Source organism: Papaver somniferum, chromosome 8, assembly GCF_003573695.1.
Source record: "Papaver somniferum cultivar HN1 chromosome 8, ASM357369v1, whole genome shotgun sequence".
NCBI lineage: Eukaryota > Viridiplantae > Streptophyta > Magnoliopsida > Ranunculales > Papaveraceae > Papaver > Papaver somniferum.
In genome coordinates, this window is record NC_039365.1 from 55,498,103 (window position 1) to 55,520,273 (window position 22,171).

A 22,171-nucleotide genomic window follows, 5' to 3' on the forward strand; every position below is an offset into this window, starting at 1 on the left:
AAAAATGAAAAAAAAAAAATGAAACATCATTACGTTCTTTTTGTTCAATAAGGCCATAGGGAAGAAGAAATTTATAAGTCAAGCAAGAAATCGAAGAGAAGAGTTAATTGTCAAGGTTCTATGAGGTTCGAGAGTTTATCATCAACAGTTGAATACCGAAGAAGGCGTTGTTTCTACTGGGCACTGTGAGAGAGTCGAATAAAGATGCATTTTGGTTGCTTTGTTAGTCTGCTTTCAATCTGACACAAGATCTTTCTATCACTGGTTTAACTCATCACACGTAATTAGTCCAGCTGTATAGCAGATGTCCCTCTCATTTTTATCTCTCTCCTAATCTTATCCAGCTGTAAAGCAGCGGACGCATCTTATAATGTTTATCTAGCTGTATAGCGGATATCTCTTTATCTAGCAGTCGTGTGGATGTGTCTCCCCTTTTCTTCAGTTAGCTTTAGAGCTGACACCTTTAATTTCTCTGGCATTCTAGTTACTTGGAGATAGGTTGAGAATATGTATGTCCTCATAGCTCTTTGGATACTTGTGACCAATTAGGAGTACAGGTTTTGTGGGTATATCTCTGGTAAGCCCTCCCGAGACTATAACTCGGCCACTAGGGCCACCTAGGGGTTTAAAGGCTTATTGCATACGCTAAATGCAATCGACGATGCCTGCGACAGTGAGTTAGGATTTTATTTTGTAGTTTTGATTTGCTCGGGACTAGTAAATAATAAGTTTGGGGGTATTTGATAGACGCATTTATGTGTCTAATATAGCCCAATTGTATATTGTGTACCCATTTTTGTGCTTATTATGGTGTTTTATTTATTTGTAGGTGTTTTTGGAAAAATAAGGTTTTGCGGCAAAATTGGTTAAAAATGTGGCGTTTGGAGCTCCGTTGACAGTATACCGGAAGTAGCCCAGAAAAGTCCGAAAACATCCAAGAAAAATTACTAAAGGCACCCAAGATTTGGTTATTTCCACCCCAAGAATTTTATTTCAACCCCACTTGTTATTCGCACCCCATCAGAGGATAGGGGGCATTCCTTCTCAAAATTCAAAAATGGATTTTTGGCGGGAAGACTTGTTACAGCACTGGCAGATTTGGTGATCGAATTTTGGACGTGATTTTTGGAGATTCAATTGTTGTATTTGCTACTAATGGGCTATAATTGAGTAAACAAGTCTGTTACGATCGATTGGACCCAACCAATTGGGCTGGAATGACCGGGAGAATGGATCAAAGTCCAACCAGGACACGTACTCTCTGTTTAACTTTCAAAGCTATTTTCAAGAGATTCTGGGAGAGTTTTGCGCTGAAGTAAACTATACTTGGTCCTGTTCAAGTCTTGATAAGAGTTTGGTGGCAAATTTATAGCTAACAAATGCGTACAGGGAGATCACAAGAGAGATATTTTCTCAACAGCACAGAGAAGGGAGAAAAAAGAAGAAGTCGGATCCACTCGAGATTTTTGGGGGTTTGATAGCTATATAAGTGTTGGTTCGAGTCATAAGAAGGGTTGGGAAACCCTTAGGAGAGAGTTTAGAGTCGAGGAGAGCCGAGGATAAGCGATTACAGAGAGTTACAGTGCTGCTGCTGCTGCTGTTCGAGGAGGAAGAAGAAGAGGAAGAACAGACCTGCTAAGGCAGTCGTTCTTCAACAGTCTTAAAACCAGAAACGTGTGTCGTAGTTCAACAGCGTTAGATATGTATCGTTTATAAACGGCAGTACTCATCTTTGTAACAGTGACGCTATAACGTTTGTACAGCGTTGCAAACTTCTCTTTATCACCATATTCATCAATAAAAACACCTATTAAGCAATTTTGAGCAAGTTTTTGATATGAGGATCTAAACCCCTTAGCCAAGGCGACGGAGGAAGCCATTGGTCCTTATTTATGGTATAATTCTAACTTTATTATTTATTTGCAATATTATTACATGATTATTTGCATGGAATTTTTATTGGAAAATTGATTTTTATTGAATAATTGTGATTCATTTTGATGGAGCATGCTTAGTTTAAGACTCTTGATGTTTCATGCTTGGTGTTTACATTTATTACTTCAAAAATCTACAAAATGCATAATATTAGAATCACTCTAAAAGAAAAATTTCATGAATATTAATTATTAGAATTTATCAAATAATGGGTCAATGGTGGAATCCAAGTCTTGGTGTTTTTCCCTAAAGCTTTCAAACAAAATTTATTTGCCTGTTTAAATTTAAATCTAAGAAATTATTTCCTTCACAAGTCTGAAAAGAACCCAGTTTTTACCACAACTACAACATCATTTGAAAATCCATCATACCCCACCTGGCTTACCAACTAGAAACCAAGTCTTGTTTCTGTTGATTGAAATAATTTCTTCTCTACATGCTTGTCTCTATTTAGTCGAGACCTTTGCTTCCTGAAAATTCCTTGGTTCATCATTAACAGAAAGTAGCATTATCTCACATTCTTCTGCAGTTCGAAGAACATAATCCTCCAGATACTGTGGCTTTTGTATCTGTCTTGTTGATTTTCGCAGTGGAATGGGTTGAGTTATTTCATCGATCTCTTCTTCTTCTTCGTTATTCTCAGTGTTTTCATTATTCTCTTCTTCTTGATTAACATCATTGTTTCCATTGGTATTGATGATTATGGGTCCTTCGCCTTCATCAATTACTTGACCCCATCTCATGTGAAACATTCCTGGATCCCTACTTGGTCCATCATTAGTTTCTTTCCAGTTCCAGTTTGCTTTTTCATCGAATACCACATCTCGACTCACTATCACTCTTTTCGTTGTTGGATTGAATAATATTTAAGCTTTTGATCCAGGCTCAATTCCTAGATTCACAAGAGTCTGAGATCGATCATCCAGTTTCTTAAGAGTTGCAGAATCAACTTTTGCCTATGCTTTGCAACCAAACACTCTTAAATGATCTATGTTTAGTTTTCTCTTTCGCAAACTTTCATATGGAGTCATGTCTTTCAGAGCTTTCGTAGGTATCCTGTTTATTAGGTATGTGGAGTGTCGTACAACTTCTCCCCATATAGAATTAGGTACCTGCATAGCCTTTAAAGAACTTCTTGTCATCTTCATTAGAGTCCTGTTTCTCCTCTCCACCACTCCGTTTTGTTGTGGTGTATATGGTGTTGTGAGTTTCCTTTTGATTCCATTTGACTCACAGAACTTGTTGAACTCTAAGGAAGTGAACTCTCCTCCTCTATCAGTTCTAAGCATTTTGACCTCCTCTTTTAACTCTTTTTCTATCAGATTTCTGAAAGCTTTGAATCTGTCAAATGCTTCACTCTTTTCTTTCATAAGAATAGACCACATATATCTTGAGAAGTCATCTATAATAACAAATATGTATTTGTTATTTGCAAGGGTTTGTGGTGTAATAGGACCACATAAATCAGCATGAAGAAGCTCTAATGGCTTTGAGGCTCTGAATGTTGTTGCTTTTGGAAAACCTTGACGCGTTTGTTTCCCAACTAAACATGATTCACAGATCCTTGATTCATCGTTTATCTGTGGTAGCCCTCGAACCATCTTGTTCTGAGACATTGCTTTTAAAGTTCTAAAGCTTATGTGTCCTAATCTTGCATGCCACTTCCATGTCTGATCTTCAAGGCTCATGTGTAGACACATTGGTTTCCCAATTGTGAGACTTACCTTGTAGAGTCTATTCTGTGACCTTGAGACTCTCACAAGAAGCCTTCCATTATGATCATGAACTGTAAGAAATTCACGTTGCATTCTATCATCACATCCAACTTCTGTAGCTTGTCCTAAACTTAGAATGTTGCTTTGTAAGTTTGGGATGAAGTAGATGTTTGTGACAATCTTCTGTTCTCCGGTCTTGCTCTGAAATAGAATTGATCCTTTCCCTTCAATTTCTACAGAAGATCCATCCCAAACTTCACTTGTCCTTTGATTTTCTCATTGAGTTCAGAAAAGTAATGTCTCTTACCAGTCATGTGATTGCTGGCTCCATTATCTAAATACCAGATTCCTTCTTCTCCATCCTTTGATTCGTAGTTCTTTGGTATTAGGTTCCCTTCGTTTAAGAATACAACTTCGTGCATGAAAAGAGCTGTATGTGCTTCCCTTGTTTCATTCTTGTTTGTTTCTTCCATCTTTTGTATTCTTTCAGGGCATACAAAGGAGAAGTGTCCTGGTTTATCACATCTGTAACAAATAATGTTTGATCTATCCTTCTTTTCTTTCCCTTGGTTTTGATCATTCTGACTTGTTGTTCTATCTTGTGAGTTAAACCTTCCTCCCCTTCCTCGGCCTCTGTTTCCTCTACCACCTCTTCCACGACCTCTTCCTCTTGTCGCAGAGTTTTGTTGGTAAGAGTTTGTGTACAAGAGTTTTCCTTGAGTTTCTCCATTGTTTTCTTCATCAAGGATTCTTTCTTCATATGCTTTCAATCTTCCAATTATATCTTCATAGCTAGTCTTCTTTAAATCTAAGACTTGTTCGAGAGAAGCTATGATATGAATATACTTGGATCTTGGTAAACTATTGAGAAACTTCTTTACCAGTTTATCTTCATCAATGGATTGTCCAAGTGACGCAGCTTTTGAGGCTATCTCTGATAGCTTTCCTGCAAAGCTATCAATAGTATCAGTGTCTTTCATCTTCACTCTTTCAAATTCAGACATTAAGGTTTGCAGACGGGCTTCTTTAACTCGATCAGCTCCGAGATTACGTGCCTTTATTGCATCCCAAATTTTCTTTGAAGTTTCCTGTTCACCAACTTGTAGAACAAGACATTCTGGTATTGCTTGAAAGAGTAATCCAATGTCAACATTGTTTTTGTCTGGGTCCAATGTACCAGGATCAATTGTTTCCCAAACTTTGTAGATTTTCATCAGTCCCTTCATTATCATGGCCCATACTGTGTAGTTTGTGGCGTTGAGGATTGAAACTTGTATTGATGGTGGCGTGAACTGTTTTGCACCCACAATGGTGGTTTCGTTTTCCATGGCTCAGAAATCTCGCTCTGATACCAATTAATGGCAACTGCAAGATGAAACTTAGCTTATATAAAGACAACTCTCTTTATTGATGTTTAGAAAATCTCTCAAAACTAAACACAAGCTCTAATCTTGCTCATATGATCAACCACAACTTTGGTGATCATATATATATAGAACTATGAATTCATTTTCCTAGTCCTATTACCTTATTACATGTCTTTCCTTTTCTTAGAACTAGATGACTTTTCCCTTAGGATTACATCAATTTCCTAATCTTGTCTTAACCAGCTTGTTAGTGACTTCTGTGTTGAAGTTTAACCAACAAAGCAATGGTATATCCACTACTGACAATGGAAAGTCTTTGGTAACTCCAACTTCTCCAGGAAAGAACCCAGATCTTTCTATTATCAAATCTCAATCTAGGAGGCAGAGTGACCCTGATGAAAATCGTTCTACAAGGGGCCTAGATTTAAAAAAGAAAAATAGAAAAAGGTTACTTGGTTCCCCTTTAGAACCACAAGATGATCAAGTTGAGCATGAAGGGCCAGTATCTTCAGACAGTATCCTGAAAAAGGCCTCTGAAGGAAGTTGTAATTTGGAAGCACGGCCATCTGGACATTTGGATAAAAGGGAAGTTTCTGAGGCGGTCAATGAGGATAAACTGGTATCTGAAAAGAACGGGGTCTTGAAGGATTGTGATCCTACGAAGGATTCAGAAGAAAGGAGCTTAAAGAAGTTAGATAGAAGTGATTCTGAGGGCAAACCATCACTGAAAAGGCTGGGAGGTGAAGCAAAGAAGGCAAAGGGGGGAAGTGGGGAACCATTACCGGGAAGGACGTAATTGGTGACCTGGGTAGCAAGGTATTGTCCTAAGTTGTTGGCCTCTTGTTTGTTTCATTTTATAGCACCTTCTGCTCGTTCTTTTTCACCTTATTGATCTGATATATTTACGTATGGATTTTGTCTTTTTTTTTTTTTCTTCTTCTGTACAAACAAATGTTCGAACCACAAAGTCCAACTCAAACTCAGCGAATAAACGCAGTCTTTCTAAAGAAACACCCAAAACAACATCAAAGAGAAAACGTACCCCAGGGAAGGAAGAGGTATGAATTTTTAGTTCTTTCATAATTATTTAATGTTCTCCTTAGACTACATATATTTAATTTTGTCATTAATTCATGTTTTGCCCCTCTCCCATTTGGTACTTGTTACCGCCTTGCAGTACTTATACTTTCCTGTTGGGTTTATCGTCTAAAAAAAAGCAATTAATTTTTGAGTGGTTCCTGCTTCCATTGAAATTCTGGATTTTCTGCGGATTGGAAAAAAAAATATCTTATCACAAGGCTGTAATCTGAGATCAGCTTCACCGGGAGTAGCTACTTTTGCTGCTATTTACAGCCAGCAGAGTGGTTTCGTAGTTGGTGTTCTTCCTGATTGCTTTAGATCGACACTAACTCTGATTTGGTAAACTTAATATGTGCAGTTGCTGCTGCAAAATAAACCACTATATTTACGGGATTATGATGTGAGTAGTAAGTAAAAACATTTTAAGAGACCAACCCACCCATAATAAAAATATGCCAAATTATCCCGGTTCTCGCACATGGAAACTAAGAAGCAGTCAAAACCTTTGATGGCTCGTCGTGATGTTTGTATATGGAAGAAATGATGATACCATGCAATAAAAAAGTAATTCTACCGGGTTTGTCTTTTGCATCTTATGCACCAAACCCATATGACCCTGTTGTTTTGATAGTCCACTCGAATGATGACAATGTAAACGAATAACTGCAAGGATAATGGTTATTTTGAGATATATACTTGAAGGGAGAGTTTGAAAGCATAACATACAACTCGGTTTGCAAATTTCCTCAACCCTACAATAAGCTATGTAGGGATAAAGTTGGAGAAGTTACTGAGCTTACCTGACCTATTTAGGTGTCTGCATGATAGAGTTGGCCCAGAATCAAGAGTACTCAACTAAACTTGGGACATTATGTATGGCATTAAGAGTGCTGAATGTGCGTACATTTAGTACTATTTCAAGATTTTATGATGGTTCGCTGATTTAATCCTTACTCTTAGAATAATGCAGTTTGCTTAACTTATGTATCCAAGTAATTATACTCGTAGTTCATAATCATTTTAAGCACCAGAACTTTTCTGCTTCACTATTCCTTTGCCATTGAATTGGTACTTTTATGAAATGAAGTTTCTCTATTACTTGTTGTCTTTACAGTCTTTCCCTTGAATTTCTTGTGCCAGGCTTCTAAAAAAATGTCGTCTGTTGAAGAACATGATGAGAATTTGGTTGGTTCCAGGATAAAAGTTTGGTGGCCAGATGATAAGAAGTAAATGTTGGCTATGTGCACAATTACTATGAAGATACTGCTTCTTATTTTGAATAAAAGATAGATAAAGAAACAGGTACCATGTAGAATGAGAACCTACATCTGTGTTCTGCAGGTTTTATAAAGGCGTGGTCGATTCTTTTGATCCCATTAAGAAGATGCACAAGGTATCTAATGTTTGCATTCTATGCTGGAATTGATATTTTGTATTTCGCTTTATCACATGTAAGTTTCTTTTCTTGTGCAGGTATTATATGTTGATGAGGTGTTGAAACTCACCAAGGAACGATGGGAGCATGTTAAAGAGAAGTAAGTGTAGAACCTTGAGCTGGTATTCCATGTTTTCTTTTAGAGATGCTTTTATGTAATTATAAACTGTTACTTTCATGTGTTTTGGCCATGAATTTATGCATGACGTTATCATCCTTTCGTCATTTTCTTTCTTATAAAAAGAAAAGGATGATAAGAATTGGTGGATTAATTTTGAGGAGTTGATATTATGTGGCTACTAGGTAAATAAAATTTTGATGATCGTATACTACAAGTTCATATTCTGATTAAAAGGGGTTAGATCCAGTTACCATCAGTGTAGCAATCCTGAGTTTGAATTTCATGTCATACATTGAATTGCTTGTTACCCTCTGTTAGTGACATTTTATCTGTCTAAATTTTCCCACTTACTGTTATCGTCCAATTCAATTTTTTCTAGGCATGAGAGCAAGAAAATGAAAACAGATTCTGATTCGTCAACTCAGCATGGAAAGACAGATTCTTCAGTGAAAAGGTCAGTAAAGTTGTGTACCACCATTATTTGTTCATTTTTATGTTAGAGGATTGTTGTTAATCTGAGATTTATGTTTGACCAGTAAATCCATGGAGGCCACCGACTCCGAAGATGAATTGAAGGATGACGACAGACTTAATAGAACAAAAACCATCCCTAAAATTTCACATAAATCCAAGGAAAGCACTGCGAAAACTGGTAGTAAGTCAAAAGAGGGCACTCCGAAGCTCGGTAATAAGTCGAAGGATGATGCTCCAAAAACTAGTGGAAAGTCCAAGGTAGATAGTGGCGGTAAATCTGAGAAAATCATCGCCAAAACTGATATTAAGTTGCAAAAGGCCAGTTCAAAAACCAACACACATTCAAAGGATGCGAGCGCCAGCAAGTATAAGGGAAACACTAGCAGAACTACAAGTGTCAGTAAGCCAAAAGATGATACCCTGAAGATTGGCAGCAAGTCTAAGGATGTGTCGGTCGGTGAAACAGGGGACTGCATCACCAAACCAAAAATTGGCAGCGATTTGAAAGATGTCTCCCTTAAGCTTGGCAGCAAGTCCAAAGATGGGTGTCCTGCTGGAACAGAGAAAAACATTTCGAAACCAAACTCCAGCAGCAACTCAAAAGAGGATAATCCAAAGCTTGGCAGGAAGTCAAGGATTGGAGTGCTGGTGAAACAGAGGAAAATATTACAAAATCTGAATCTGGTACTAAAAATAAAGGTGGTGCCTTAAAGCTTGTCATCAAGTCCCAGGATGCAAGTACTAGTGATTTGGAGGAAAGCACTACCAACTCTGAAACTGGCAGTAAGTTGAAAGGTGGTAAAAAGTTCGTAATCGTGTCCAAGAACGAGAATGAAGTTGATACCGAGGAAAACAATACCAAGTCTGAAACTAGTGGTAAGCTGAAAGGTGGTAATACAAAGTTCATCATCATGTCCAAGAAAGAGAATGATGCTGATTCCGAGGAAAACATCACCAAGTCTAAGCTTGGCAGTAAGTCGGATGATGCACTAAAGCTTATCGAAAAGACAGCGGATGATAATCCTACAACCAGTACCAAATCAAAGACTGATACCCCCAAAACTGATAAACAGAGGGAGAATGCAAATTGCAAAAGGAAAGATGGTTCATCAAATGCAGAGGAAGGTGCGGATATGGAGAGGGGAAAATCGATGAATGACTCCGCAAAGTCATCACAAACAGAGAGTGAGACAAAGACTGCGAAGAAACGGCAGAGGAAGTGTGGCTGATGCACCAGATCCCATTTTGGCTAGGATTCGACTCAAGTGTGTACACATTTTATAATTTTTGTTTTGTTCCTCCCATCTTCTGATCAGCTTAGAAGGCACTTATATGTATCGCCGAAGCTTTTGATGTAACAGAGTTTAATGGAGATGGGTGTTTTGGTGAACTAATCATTTGACATAGATAGGGTAGGTGAGGTGGAGTCCAGTACATTCTCACTTTCGTTTTTAGATTTTCATGCAGTTGGCATCATCTTCTAAGTTTGTTTGTTTTACTAAAATTATGCCCACACATAGAATCCAGTCAGACGATCAGTGAATATGCTTAAATGACGTGATCTCAAGAGTAAGAATCTCTTGATATGGAAATAAAAGAAAAATCAAGTCTCTGGATGTCTATCCCGTTATTCGTCTGATGCTGCAACAGATAGCAGAATCTTTTTGGTCAGTAGCCCAAAATCTGGATACTCACACACGAAAAGCATGACATAAAATATTTATTTGATATCCAATCAGCACGCATTAATCCCGCAATGCCACAGAAACTGAAACCCCTCGAAGAAGCCCACCAGAAGATGAAAATAGAGTCGCTTCGCTTGTCACCGGTTGTCTTGGTTGAGGGACAACGTGTACTTACATTTTGCGAATAATTCATGCGTCCGAGAAATAAAAATAAATCTACAACTCATCTCTTGGCACGTGAAAAGCATAGTTCTTGTAACTGCAAAATAATCACCATTCACGTGGCACGACCATGAGATAGGCGCAACGCAGTTTTATAGATCCGAGGAGCACTGAAATAGGAGAAGATCTAAATCTCGAGATAGATTTAAAAGAGCGGACCAAATAAAGCTAGACACCAGTGGATTTGACAGATCAGGAAAAAGTCGTTGGATGCGTGTTGTGGTAGTCCATTAAGCACTTAATGCCACAACCCGACACAATCGAGTACGTGGCGAACACCTAGGGAAACGAGTGAGACCAAGGCAGAGCACTACTAACGTCGAGAGAGGCCCGCGAAGCTGCAGTGGCGGTAACGAGAACGACTAAAGTGCCCCACCCGAAATTAGTGTGCAGGGAGTCCTCTATTTATATTGATGAACAAAGTTTGGTAAGTTAAAGACAAAGCTAGGTTCGTGAACTAGTTTCCTTGTTTACGAATTGCTATGTAGTCAAGCAAGCTAAACTTCTCCATATAGACTGTACATCTAAGCATGTAAAAAGTTTGCTTTGAATCACACAGAAAATATGTGCAAGCATAAGCATACATTATACACCAAGTGGTTTTCCAAGAACATGGTTAAGTAGTTCTGGATCGACAAGCTTAAATTGGAGTTTAATTATCACAAGACCAAATCAGTTCATGAACTCAAAGTCGTCTCGTAACTCAGGAGCCTTTTGAATTTGACAAGTTCGCGAAACGTCAAAACAGTATGTGTACTTGAAAACAAAAGATATACAAAAAACATTAAAAAAAAGTAGTTCGCGAATTACATAAATTAGTCCATGTACTATTGAATTAAATAGTATTCAGGACTATCTCAAAATTAACTAGTTCATGAACTGAGCAAATTAGTTCGTGTGCACGAGTTAATATAGATTTATTTAATCAAGTTTTTATTTTTATAAGTTCAAGCTCGTGAAATGAGTAAAACAATGTGTGAACTTTAAGAACTAACTTAACTACTTCTTATTGTTTGAATTATTCTTTGCAATGTTCATCACTATACTAAAGTCCATCTTATGTCTCAGTAGATAAAATGGTAGATAATATGATATGAGTAAATAAAATAGTCAGTCTTCGCATATCTTTCTTGGTGAAGTTTTCGTTGACGCCGTTGTCCTTCGGTCTTCAATCTTCAAGGTCGATTAATGAATTCTGATACTCAACTACCATGCTCTGTTCCTAGTTCGAAACTAACTTTAGTAGACTATCAAGCAAGACATAGTTTTGATCGACTAAAATTGCCAACAAGCTTGACATACCAAAACTTGTGAGTTTGACCGAGCGATGATCTAATAATTCTGATACCAAGCAAGATTAACTTCTCCATTTAGAATGTCATGTAAATAAGTTTGTCTTGAATTACAAAGAAGAATGTACAAGCGTATATTAGTCAAAATAAGCCATGTGCACCATGTATTAGCCCAAGAACAATGGTGTTAAGTTGTTCGGAAACTTTCAAGCATAAATTGGAGTTGAATAACTCACAACAATAAAACAGTTCCTAAACTGTCCAAAATAATTTGTGAACTATTTGTCGTCTCGTTGTTCATAAACTTTTTATATTGATAAGATCACGAACTGTACAAATCAGGTTATGTACTCAAACTATAAAAAGTGTCTAGGAACCTCTTAAAATCAACCGGTCCCGCGTACTGACCAAATCAGTTTATGTACTTTAGGATTCAAAATTATTCACGAATATCTCAAATTAACTATTTCTTTTGAGATATTCAAAAGTATTCAAAAGGGTCTAACAACCACCTTTCCAGAAGTGACGTCAACATGAAATGTAACTATTTCTTTCACAAATTAGGGATAGTCGTACAAAAAGGTGTTGGTGTCCAGCTTGTCATTAGGCTTCCAACTAGTTTCTTGTCCACCAAAAATAAAATAGATTGATTGTAATTATTCTTATTTATTTGTTCGCAAACTAACCAAATCAGTTCATTTACGCGAGTTAATTAGATAATATTTCATCAATTATTATCATTTATAAGTTCCAGATTCGTATACTGAGTAAATAAATTTGCAAATATAAACACTAACATGACATATCCTTATGAACTTAATATGCAATTGTGATTTGTCGAACAATAAATTGCTCTCAACCTATTATGCGATAATTTCTACATTGCTCGAATATATCATTCGAGTTTTACCAAGTAATAGCTTGTACTCGAGATTTCTTTTTTGCAATATTTATCATAATAGTAGAGTCATATTACATGTCTTAGATATAATGGTAAATAATATGAGTAAATGGGATGACAACTCTTCAATCAAAATGGCATTAATTAAGGTTTTAGTTTTTCTTCTTAAGAGTTCCATAAACATACTCTATATTAAAAAAATCCTTAAGATGATTTTTTTTCTCAATCATGATTACACTAAAATTGATCGTGGGTATTGATTAATCGTCAAAAAATTAGTCATGTCTTATATCTTACATAATTAAAAAACTAGAACTTAATTCATTTTATTGTTGATTTAGGGATTTAATGGTTATCATATTATTTTGGGCTATATATAATAATCATGTATAATATTTTAGGATATGTGGAATGATTATAAAGTTTTGTTTGGTTAGATTAAGTACTTATTTCAAATGGGTTATGGTTAATAAATGTGCGGGCTATATTTAAGAGATTGTCTAGTCAGTATTCACATACATTAATTAACAAAGTTCTCATTGATGTCTTGACCTGGGTGAGCTAGGGCCTTGTATATACTACCTTCTTTTTTATTTTTGTTCATGAGGTCCATCTCCCAGTCTCCAATCAATAAATATTAGTCAATTAGTTCACCAGTTACCATAGTTGAGCACATCTTTTGGACACATAAGGCTTCACCCGATCTTTATCCACCGCCTAATCGAGAACAGATAAGTAAGGTACTACCCAAACTCTGGTCCTTCAATTCTAATAATACGTTGCGACTCGTCTAGTGAAAGTTGTTTTTCGCTCTTCAATCTTGAAGGTCGATTGTTGAATTTTGATACTCAACTACCATGCTCTATTCCAAGTCCTAAATCGACCTTAACAGACTATAAATCAATACACAGTCTTGATCAACTAAATTTGATAACATGCTTAATATTCAAAATCTTGTGAGTTTGACTGAGTGATGCTCAAATATAAGATATATCTTACCGTCCAGCTTCACTAAATCGACAGAATGAGCATTTTTAAGTACTTTATATGACTTTTTGAAAGCAACAAACTTCTCATTTGAAGGAGGGAGTTCGCCTAGGAGCCTCTGGATCTTTTCTTCCTATTCAGAGTAATATACGATTATAACCTTGGCATGCCTTGCATAAAGTTATCCATTCAAAGACGTTTTGCGAGAGACGTGTCATTCAGATAACAAAATGACACGTCACTAAGTGTTGTTCAGGTGGATAACGTGATTCACACGTCACTATGTATCTGACCTGTGATACTCGAGGATCTCCACAGTAGACTACAACATCATCTAAAAGGTATAGAAAGGCAATCATTCCAATCATGTCTTTGTTAGCAACTTTATCATATTGTATGACAGTCTCAGAGCCGTAAGTTTTATCTTGTGAAAATATTGTTATCTCGATTCCATAATTGATAACGATACCCTCAAGACCAGATACAAAACTATGATCTTCACAGGGGATCGCACCAAGAACATCCCATTCTTCGAAGTTGGAAATATTCTTACCAGAAGCAACAAAGACTTGTTAGCATTGTCTTGAGCAACATGAACTTTCTTTGAAGGCATCTCTACAACCACCTCGAGGAGAACGTTAGCCGCATCTCCCTCAGGGCCTTGACCATGCAAGGGCTCATTCTCCAGTTCCACAGGGAAAATCGAAACCCAAGCCATCAAAAGGAAAAGAGATATTCACCATCATTTTTTCTCTAAGAACATCACCACAACATTACCAGGCGATAATTCTTATCACCAGGAGCATCACCTCCCCCATTTGAAATCCTTGACTCGGAAGAACCCTTGGTACGTGGAAAAAGGCGTCATCCAGACTTCCTTTTCGGAAACCGTAATAAGGACGGGCTCAACAAGGGGCAAAATTTTAAGAGGTAGCTTTTCAAGGGTATTTAGATAAGTTTCTCTTATTTTCACATGACCCACTTTTCCAGATCCCTCTTTCTCATTCTCTTATTTCGTTTCCCCATAGTCCTCCTCATTAGATAAGTGAGTATACTGGTCTCCTCTTTCTGAGCATCTTTGACAGTAGTAATAGACTCCATAAAAGATATCTTCACTTTCTTAGGAGACTGATAGAAATGAAGCAGAAAAGTTCATCTAAGAGAGGATATAAGAATCCACCAAATGACATAAAAGGGACGGAAAAGATAGACGTGCTCCGCAGAAGCAATCATCTTCCTCTTGGAACTCGTTGCACCACCTTGAAAGTAACAGAAAGATTTATTTCCACAAACAACACTCAGAAAGAAAAAAGAAAAAAACGAGAAGAGTACCACCTATAATCACAACCAAACAAACTCAGCTTCCTAGGAATATATTCACCATATCGCTCAGAGGAACCACTTGTGTGGATACCAAAATCGCATTCAAGGCGTGACGCCAAATGAAGGCCGATGTAACTTAGCATCCCTAGGATTGTCTACGTAGTATCTTAACTTAGATAGCTTAGTTTGTAAGCAAAAGATATAATTTTAAATCCATTTATACTCTCTAGTACTTAAAGAAAAAGATTAAGAGAGAGAAAGGGATCATATTTTATTTTCTCTATTATCATCTTCTTCCTCTTAACTTTAGATCTAGAGCTCCAAAAAATTCATTAATGGAGTTTCATGTAAACACAAAATATTATAGTGAAAAACCATGGATGTAGATCCCATTATGGATCGAACCATGTAAAAATCATAAGTCTCATTTGCATTTTTAGCACTTACGTTTCATTTTGATTGTGAATAAATTTTTAGATCTAATATTTGGAATAGAAATGATGATTTGGGTGTACTATCGGATTTTTTGTGGTTACATTTTGGCGTCCAGAAACATGGATGAGTAAAGGATTTATCCTACCTCAAGCCTTGATTCAACTTAATTTCAGTTACGATTGTTACTTCATCAGCAGATTTAGCGAGATATGAAAGCTTCAACGGTAAAACATGGTATTTTATCCAAAGAGAATGAATCTCAGCCAACATATCTATTCGGTTAAAGCAGCAGCAGAGAAAATATTCATCAACGATGGATCCATCATGACAATATTCTCTCCTAATATCTTTGTCTCTTTACTTTTATTCTCAAAAGTTTAGATCTTCTGATGATTAACAAAACAAAATCTAGAAAAAAGGCTTCTTATAAAACTTTTCTTATTTATTAACAAAATCAATTTTTCTTAAAAGATCTTTATTCAAAATCAATTAGGTTGCAGATTTACAATCAACCAGTCTTGATCTACAAACCCATTTAGTAAAATTTTAAAACTTTGAGTATCAATTTTTTTATTTCAATTGAATTATTTCTCGCAGGTGACTCTTTGATTTGCTGTTGCAACAGTAATTGAACAAGACTAATGGTGATTGGAGAAATCAATATGCGTGTGTAGACGAAGTTCCACATTAGAGAAACCATAGTCAACTATCAATCCCCGATAAATGATGAAGAAGAAGCTACGAGAATTCAGAGCAACGAAGACAAGAAAAAAATGCCACTATCGTCTGTAACAGCTAGTGAAGAGGGAAGAGGTCGTGTTAATTCGTGGTGCCAACATCGCTTTTTTAAAGCTTGACTGAATAAGTCGCGGATTAAGCGTCTTAAAACAGCATCATGTCCAACCATCTTCGAGTGATCGTTTGGGGGCCGCATGGGCGATCCATCCCCTGGTCGATTACTCCCTGTGGCAGAGTGGTGGACGATGATCATCGAGGTGCTTCATTGGTTGCCTAGTTTTTAACCTAGGATGTCCGACCAAGCTGGCAAAGTTGGACGAACGAGATGGTTTACGGCATATATTTGCGACCGTTGATGGAATTTTAGGGTTTTTAAGAGGTGCGCAAGCATCCTCTTTGGCTTGACCGTCGTGCATGCCTCACCTTCTTGATCCCATAAATATTCGATCTTGGCCACTCAATTTGACCGGCAAAGATGAGTGGTCATGATTGATTTGCGACATAAACGTGTGTTGATACATGAAAATAATTATCCTTAGAAAATGAGTCCCCTTAACCTATTAGGGATTCCGTCTAGGATAGAGAGACTTGGGGACTAGACCTAACCCACAAGGTTGGGATAACTCTAGCCCATAAAAGCGCATGTTAATCTAGTTGGGCTTGGTCCAAGGAAGAAAGAAAGCCTCTTAGGGTTTACTAATAACTTAAAGGAAAGGAAATGATAGTTTCGTGATATATTGATCTTATGAGTGCTTATCCATAAGAGGAGGAGGAAGAATTATTATAAAAGGGAAGAAATGATATTTAGAAAGGCATTCATAACTCATCCATTTTCTCTCTTCATCTTTAAGGAGTTGGGCTTGTTGTGGCTTGGACTTGCTCCTCTTTTCCACTTTTACCCTATCAACATTGCGTACAAATTCTTGCAACATGCCTCATTTCTTGCAGCTTCTGTCTTTGTTTTCCGCCGCTCAACTCTTTATCCGCCATCAAGTGCTTACCTACGCGACGAAACTTATCCTCCGAGCAGCTTCGTTCTTTCCGCTTGCATACCCCGGATCGCACTAGCAATCGCTTCATCAACCTCCGATTACATCGAGTTACATCAACACCACCTCCCAAATCCTTGCTCGACGACCACTACCGAAACAAACACCGAGCTATCTACACAATCCAGAAGAGAAAAATGGCAGTAGAGAGAAAATCTCAAACAAACTGATACCAGAATCAAATCTTTCAGAGCTGAAAGGAACTTTCATCAATCAATATTCTAACTCATCTGCTCTAGAATCTCGAAATATCAAGAGGGTTTTGAAGAAAACCTCACTGGCGTACGAACGACGCTCTCCTGAAGAACAGCTTTGTGTCGGTGACGAAAAAATTCTCATCAGAAGTAACTGATTCTAAGAGATTCATGAACAAAAGCGACAAAAGATAAGTATCTCACTCCTGATACTCTTTATTTTGATCGCAATCTTCAAGTTTTTAACAGGAAGACGATTTAAAGAAATCTAGGGTTTGTAAATAAAAACCTAAAATCTGTTTCCCATATTGATAATTTGATTCATTTCTTAATTAGATTACAGATCTATAATCTATTCATCTTAATCTATCTTCTGAGAGAAAAAATCTCACAAAACTTCAGACAATTTTTCATGAGTTCTTGATGAAATATTGATCAAACTTTTGATCTATTATCTTGATTAAAAATCGATCTCTAGATTCGTATTCAGTATCTTTGGGTTTACATTACCCATATAATCAATTTCATTTTCATGAAATTTTATTTTCGGATCTTATATTGAACTTATGACTGTTCTTATGAAGTTTAATGATTTTAAATCAGACTATATTGACTATTGAGCTGTTTAATAAAGTTACACTGAGATAAACGTGCTTTTAATAGCAAGAATTTGTAATCTAATTCTGTTAATGACTCTTTAAAAATTGTTTTTAACAGTACCACCATTAATGGGGGAGTTGTTATGTCAAAAAGGCAACAGAGGTGAATTCTCCAAAGAGCAACTATTGCAAACTCATCAAGCTTTACAGTTACGGAATCAAAATACAGAGCTGCAGAGTCTCAAGTAGACAAGGCATAAATGAACAAGATCAACACATACTGGAGCTATATCAAGTTTAAACACAATCTGGTTGTGAATGATGAAGAGTTACAGCACCCAAAGCTTCTATGAAAGAGGCCGACAAGTCGTACAAAAACATCCAAATGATGTGAACAACATCAACTCCAAAGATCGTGAATAAAGCTAAGTGCACATCTATCTCAATCTTGAATTATCCTTTAATGCTTGTTTATAAATGCAAATCTGTGAAATTCACTTAATATGTTTAAACTAAAAATCTTGCTCGAAAGTTGTAGCTGACTCATAGTGTCAATCCCTAACTAAGATCTTTTAGAGCCTGTGAGTTTAAATTCGTCTAGACTGATCTGATGCATTGGTATAGCTTACAATAAATCTGTTGAGCATCGTATAAAGCTCCTCATAAGCATGATAGTTTAATGACCTGTTCTGCATACAAAAAGAGCATGAATTGCTTGTTGACATGAATGATTTTGAACATTCCTGAGTTTGAATAATTCATATAGAAACAACTCTTAAGGAGCATAAAATGATTATCCTCTATCAGATACGCCTGATAAGGTAAAATCCTCGATTAATTTTCTAGCATTTCAATTTTCTATGAATATTATTGTGTAATAGTCAGCTTAGTAATGTACAATATCTCAAATATTGTAGACCTGTGAGTAGCACAAACAAAATGTACTTGCTTGAAATTATCTGTGTACAACCTTTTGAGCTTTCAATCTCAGAAACCTAAGGGATCTGACTGTCATTGCAAAGTTGTAAGGAGCTTGGAACAACTGTGCACCGCTTAACGTCACAGCAACACCCTTCATCCATAGCTGACTGCCCAAAATGCTTCTGCCCTGCTATCCGACTCATCAAAGACTAAGAGTTGTCCGGAGTTATCACTTGAGGAATCGCACTTCAACTCCAACCGCCGCTTATCAATGGCCAGCGTAAAGCTCATCATCAACATTCAAATGCATCAACGCTACTTTTTCCCATCCCCGCTCTTGCCTACAGGACCATGGATAGCACACTGAAAGGGGACTAAACTTATCTCTCTATGCTTAATCGCTTTAATAATTTCTTTTTGACTTACTCCATGGCTTGCATCACACTTTGACAGACGCATGCATGTCATAATCCTTTATATTTAACAAGTAATACTAATCATATACTACCATGAATCCTTTAAGCTTGCCAAGCTGTCAATCAGCAAATTCCCGCGTCTTTCATTATGTTATTCCGGACATGTTCAAACTTCATTTTGATTGAACTAACTCTAGTAGCCTGGTTTAATGTGTCAGGAAGAGAGATGTGATATGAAGCAGTAAAGTTCAAAAGGGGAAATAACAGCCTCTGTTGGATGTTAACTTAAGCTACAGCAAGCCTATGTTTCAAAGTAAGCTTCAGCAGAAATCTACATACTCTTTTGTCACTTAAAGAAGAGCGCTCAGCTCCAACCACCGTGCACCGATGATGGCAAATACAAGCAACTTCAAATATGTAAGATCGAGGGACTAATGCAAATAGGCGAGCTCTAGCCCCAACTGCAGCAGTAAAAGCTCAAAGGAAATCATGGCAAAGCCATTTCTCTGCTGCAATACAGGTACGAGATGAACTCTCAAAGAACAACACTCAACCTCAGAACCATCTGTGAACGGATACTGAATCACAATAAACACACCAAGAGGTCAATTGCCTGAACTCCACAGTTCTCTAGCACCAGTTTTGTCTACCAGCTGACGAGAATTATCCGCCAAACACTGGCAAATTCCCACAAGGCTAGCTCTAGTCGAGCATTAGCAACTTGTTATGCCATGTCTCCTGTCACTCAATGAAGAGCGCTCCGGCCCAACTGCCGCGTATCAATGACCAGTCACCATCCCCAATAGAACTGGAAGCGAGTAGCAGCTAACAAACATGGATAGCACACTCTACAGCAAGCCTTGGTGTAAATAGAAAGTGTGCTTCACAATAGCCGACAACTGCCTGGTACCCCTGAAAATCGATGGTACTGCTAATGTTCCTCATTTCACCAAAAGCCTTTCTCAGAGAGAAGAAAATCAACATCAAACCGATGAAGCTGATTACACTCCCACAGTGCATAGTTGACTACTCAAACTACTGCTGCTTCATCAACCGCGGCTGTCCTAACAAGATCAGAGTTAACAATCATCATAGCCATGGGTACTGTGATCTCGTCAGTGCTACTCGACTGCACCAACTTCAGTCGGTGAGAATTATAAATTCGAAGGGCGATTAGGATAAAGAAGAGCATCTTCGGCTAGCTGTCACAACAGAGCTGCTAAGAGGAAACAATTAGATGAGCGCGTCACATGTGCTTAATGTCAAACACCATAGAGAAGAACTTAACCACCCACAAGTAAGCCTCTTTTTGCCCTTTTTAGTAGTATAATTACCTGATAAACTACCTCACTGGGCACATGCTTGCTTTCTTCTCATATTAGATAAAATGTGCTTCGTATCAGGTACAATGACTTTAGCCCACATGTCCGGATGTGTTTGTTTAGCATGAAAAACATTTATGGGAGACCTTGTCCCATCTCATGTATGTAGTGTATTAAACCAAGGAGTGTCAGGGATAGCGCCTATTTGTGCATTTATACTTGAGTTCCATAAAGCCCGTATATGTTATCCAATCGCATGTGTGAACTACATACATAGAATATACATAGAATACATGTGTCATATTGTATTGAACTTTAGAAATTTTAAATATGATCATACTATGAATTGAGAATAGCCATGAGTATGTCCGAGTAATGAGAAAAGGTGACCTCGAATGCACCATGAGAAATGAGAAAAGGTGGCATCGAATGCATCGTGAGAAATGAAAAAGGCTACGAGTACAGCCCATGAAATGAAAAATAGCCCCAAGTGGCTAGGTTCCGTGCATGACTAAATGAAGTGCACCGATAGTCGCGACGTCGACTAGGCTCTGTATATGGCTTAATGAAATACACCAATAGTCCAAGAAGGGACTAGGCTCTGTATATGGCTTAATGAAATACACCAATAGTCCGAGAAAGGGGTAGGCTCCGTGCATGGCTTTAACTGAAGCGCACTAATAGTCCAAGAAAGGGCTAGGCTCCGTGCGTGGCTTTGACTGAAGCGCACTAATAGTCCAAGAAAGGGCTAGGCTCCGTGCGTGGCTTTGACTGAAGCGCACTAATAGTCCAAGAAAGGGCTAAGCTCCGTGCGCGGCTTGCTGAAGCGCACTAATAATCTAAGAAAGGGCTAGGCTCCGGAAAAGGCTATGAGTACAACACATAAAATGAATATTAGCCCCGGGTATGGCTAGATTGGATAAAAACCCCGAGTATGACTAGATTGTATAAAAGCCTCGAGTACGGTTGGAACGAATAAGAACTCCGAGTATGGCTAAATTGAATGAAAGCGCTGATCAATCCCGGAGTATGATAAATGAATAAACCCCCGAGTATTACTAGGCTGTGGGTACGACCCATAAAATCAAAGAAGGCGAGCGATGAGATAAAATGAAAATAGCTGAGCAATGAGGTAAAATGAAAATAGCTGAGCAATGAGGTAAGATGACTCTTAAATGATGGCCTTGAATGTACCATGAACTGAAAATAGCCACCATGAACCTAAGATAGCCACGAGTACGGCTGAGTGATGAGAAATGAAAAAGACGGCCCTGAATGCGGCGTGGGAAACAAAAGAGTGGTCCGGAATGTACCATGAGAAATGGAATATTAAAAATAGATAGATAGCTCGAATGTGCCAGGAGTTAAGTCGTACAGACGCTGAGCGATGACAAAATTCGGTCATGAGTAAGGGCTATGAAATAATCCCTGCTATGTGACAAACATAAACCTCGAATGGATAATTGCATAGGCTCCCAAAATAGTCGAAAATCGTAGTGGCGCTGACTGAAAGAAACTAAAGTAGGGCATGTCATACTCGACTTCAAAGACGCAAGCGCTAATTCATGCTCATAGTTATCTACCACATCTCGAGCGTATTTAAAGAGAAAAATAATATGAAAGAAAGAAAGAAATAAAAAGGTATGAGGGGACTTACTTCCAGAAATCTATCATCACTCCTTGAATCCTTGCACGGGAGGCGAGCAAGTTAAATACCATACACTCGTCCGCCAACTTCACCAACTTAGGCGCGTATAGTAATCCCTATACCATCTAACCAAGCGACTGTACAGTCTCGTGCATACCGGTAGAACACCAAGCACTCGTCCGCCTACATATGCTCGAATGGTAAAACATGTAAGTAACCGCTGCTCTCTGATAGACGCATTTATGTGTCTATTTTCATCTCTTTTGTGTATTTTGTTAGTACTCGTTTTCGTCCTTATTATGGTGTTTTGTG

General features: G+C 37.7%; 1 protein-coding gene and 1 long non-coding RNA gene across 3 annotated transcripts; both read left to right on the forward strand.

Moving 5' to 3' along the window:
• Nucleotides 1-5,302: 5,302 nt before the first annotated feature.
• On the forward strand, nt 5,303-9,211 carry LOC113301195 (DNA mismatch repair protein MSH6). Of its 2 annotated transcripts, XM_026549948.1 has the most exons (7): nt 5,303-5,833; nt 5,986-6,075; nt 7,238-7,323; nt 7,439-7,490; nt 7,571-7,632; nt 8,033-8,107; nt 8,190-9,211. In XM_026549948.1, exons 3-7 carry the CDS (start codon nt 7,250-7,252, stop codon nt 8,836-8,838), a joined length of 912 nt encoding a protein of 303 aa, XP_026405733.1. In that variant the 5' UTR covers nt 5,303-5,833; nt 5,986-6,075; nt 7,238-7,249; the 3' UTR covers nt 8,839-9,211. The 2 variants fall into 2 exon arrangements, with proteins under 2 accessions (XP_026405733.1, XP_026405732.1); XM_026549947.1 differs by lacking the exon at nt 5,303-5,833 and having other exon boundaries at nt 5,911-6,075.
• Nucleotides 9,212-16,637: 7,426 nt separating this feature from the next.
• Nucleotides 16,638-20,566, forward strand: LOC113301196. Its single transcript, XR_003336080.1, has 2 exons — nt 16,638-20,186; nt 20,293-20,566. It is a non-coding gene; the product is annotated as an uncharacterized LOC113301196 (long non-coding RNA).
• The last annotated feature ends 1,605 nt before the right edge of the window (nt 20,567-22,171 follow it).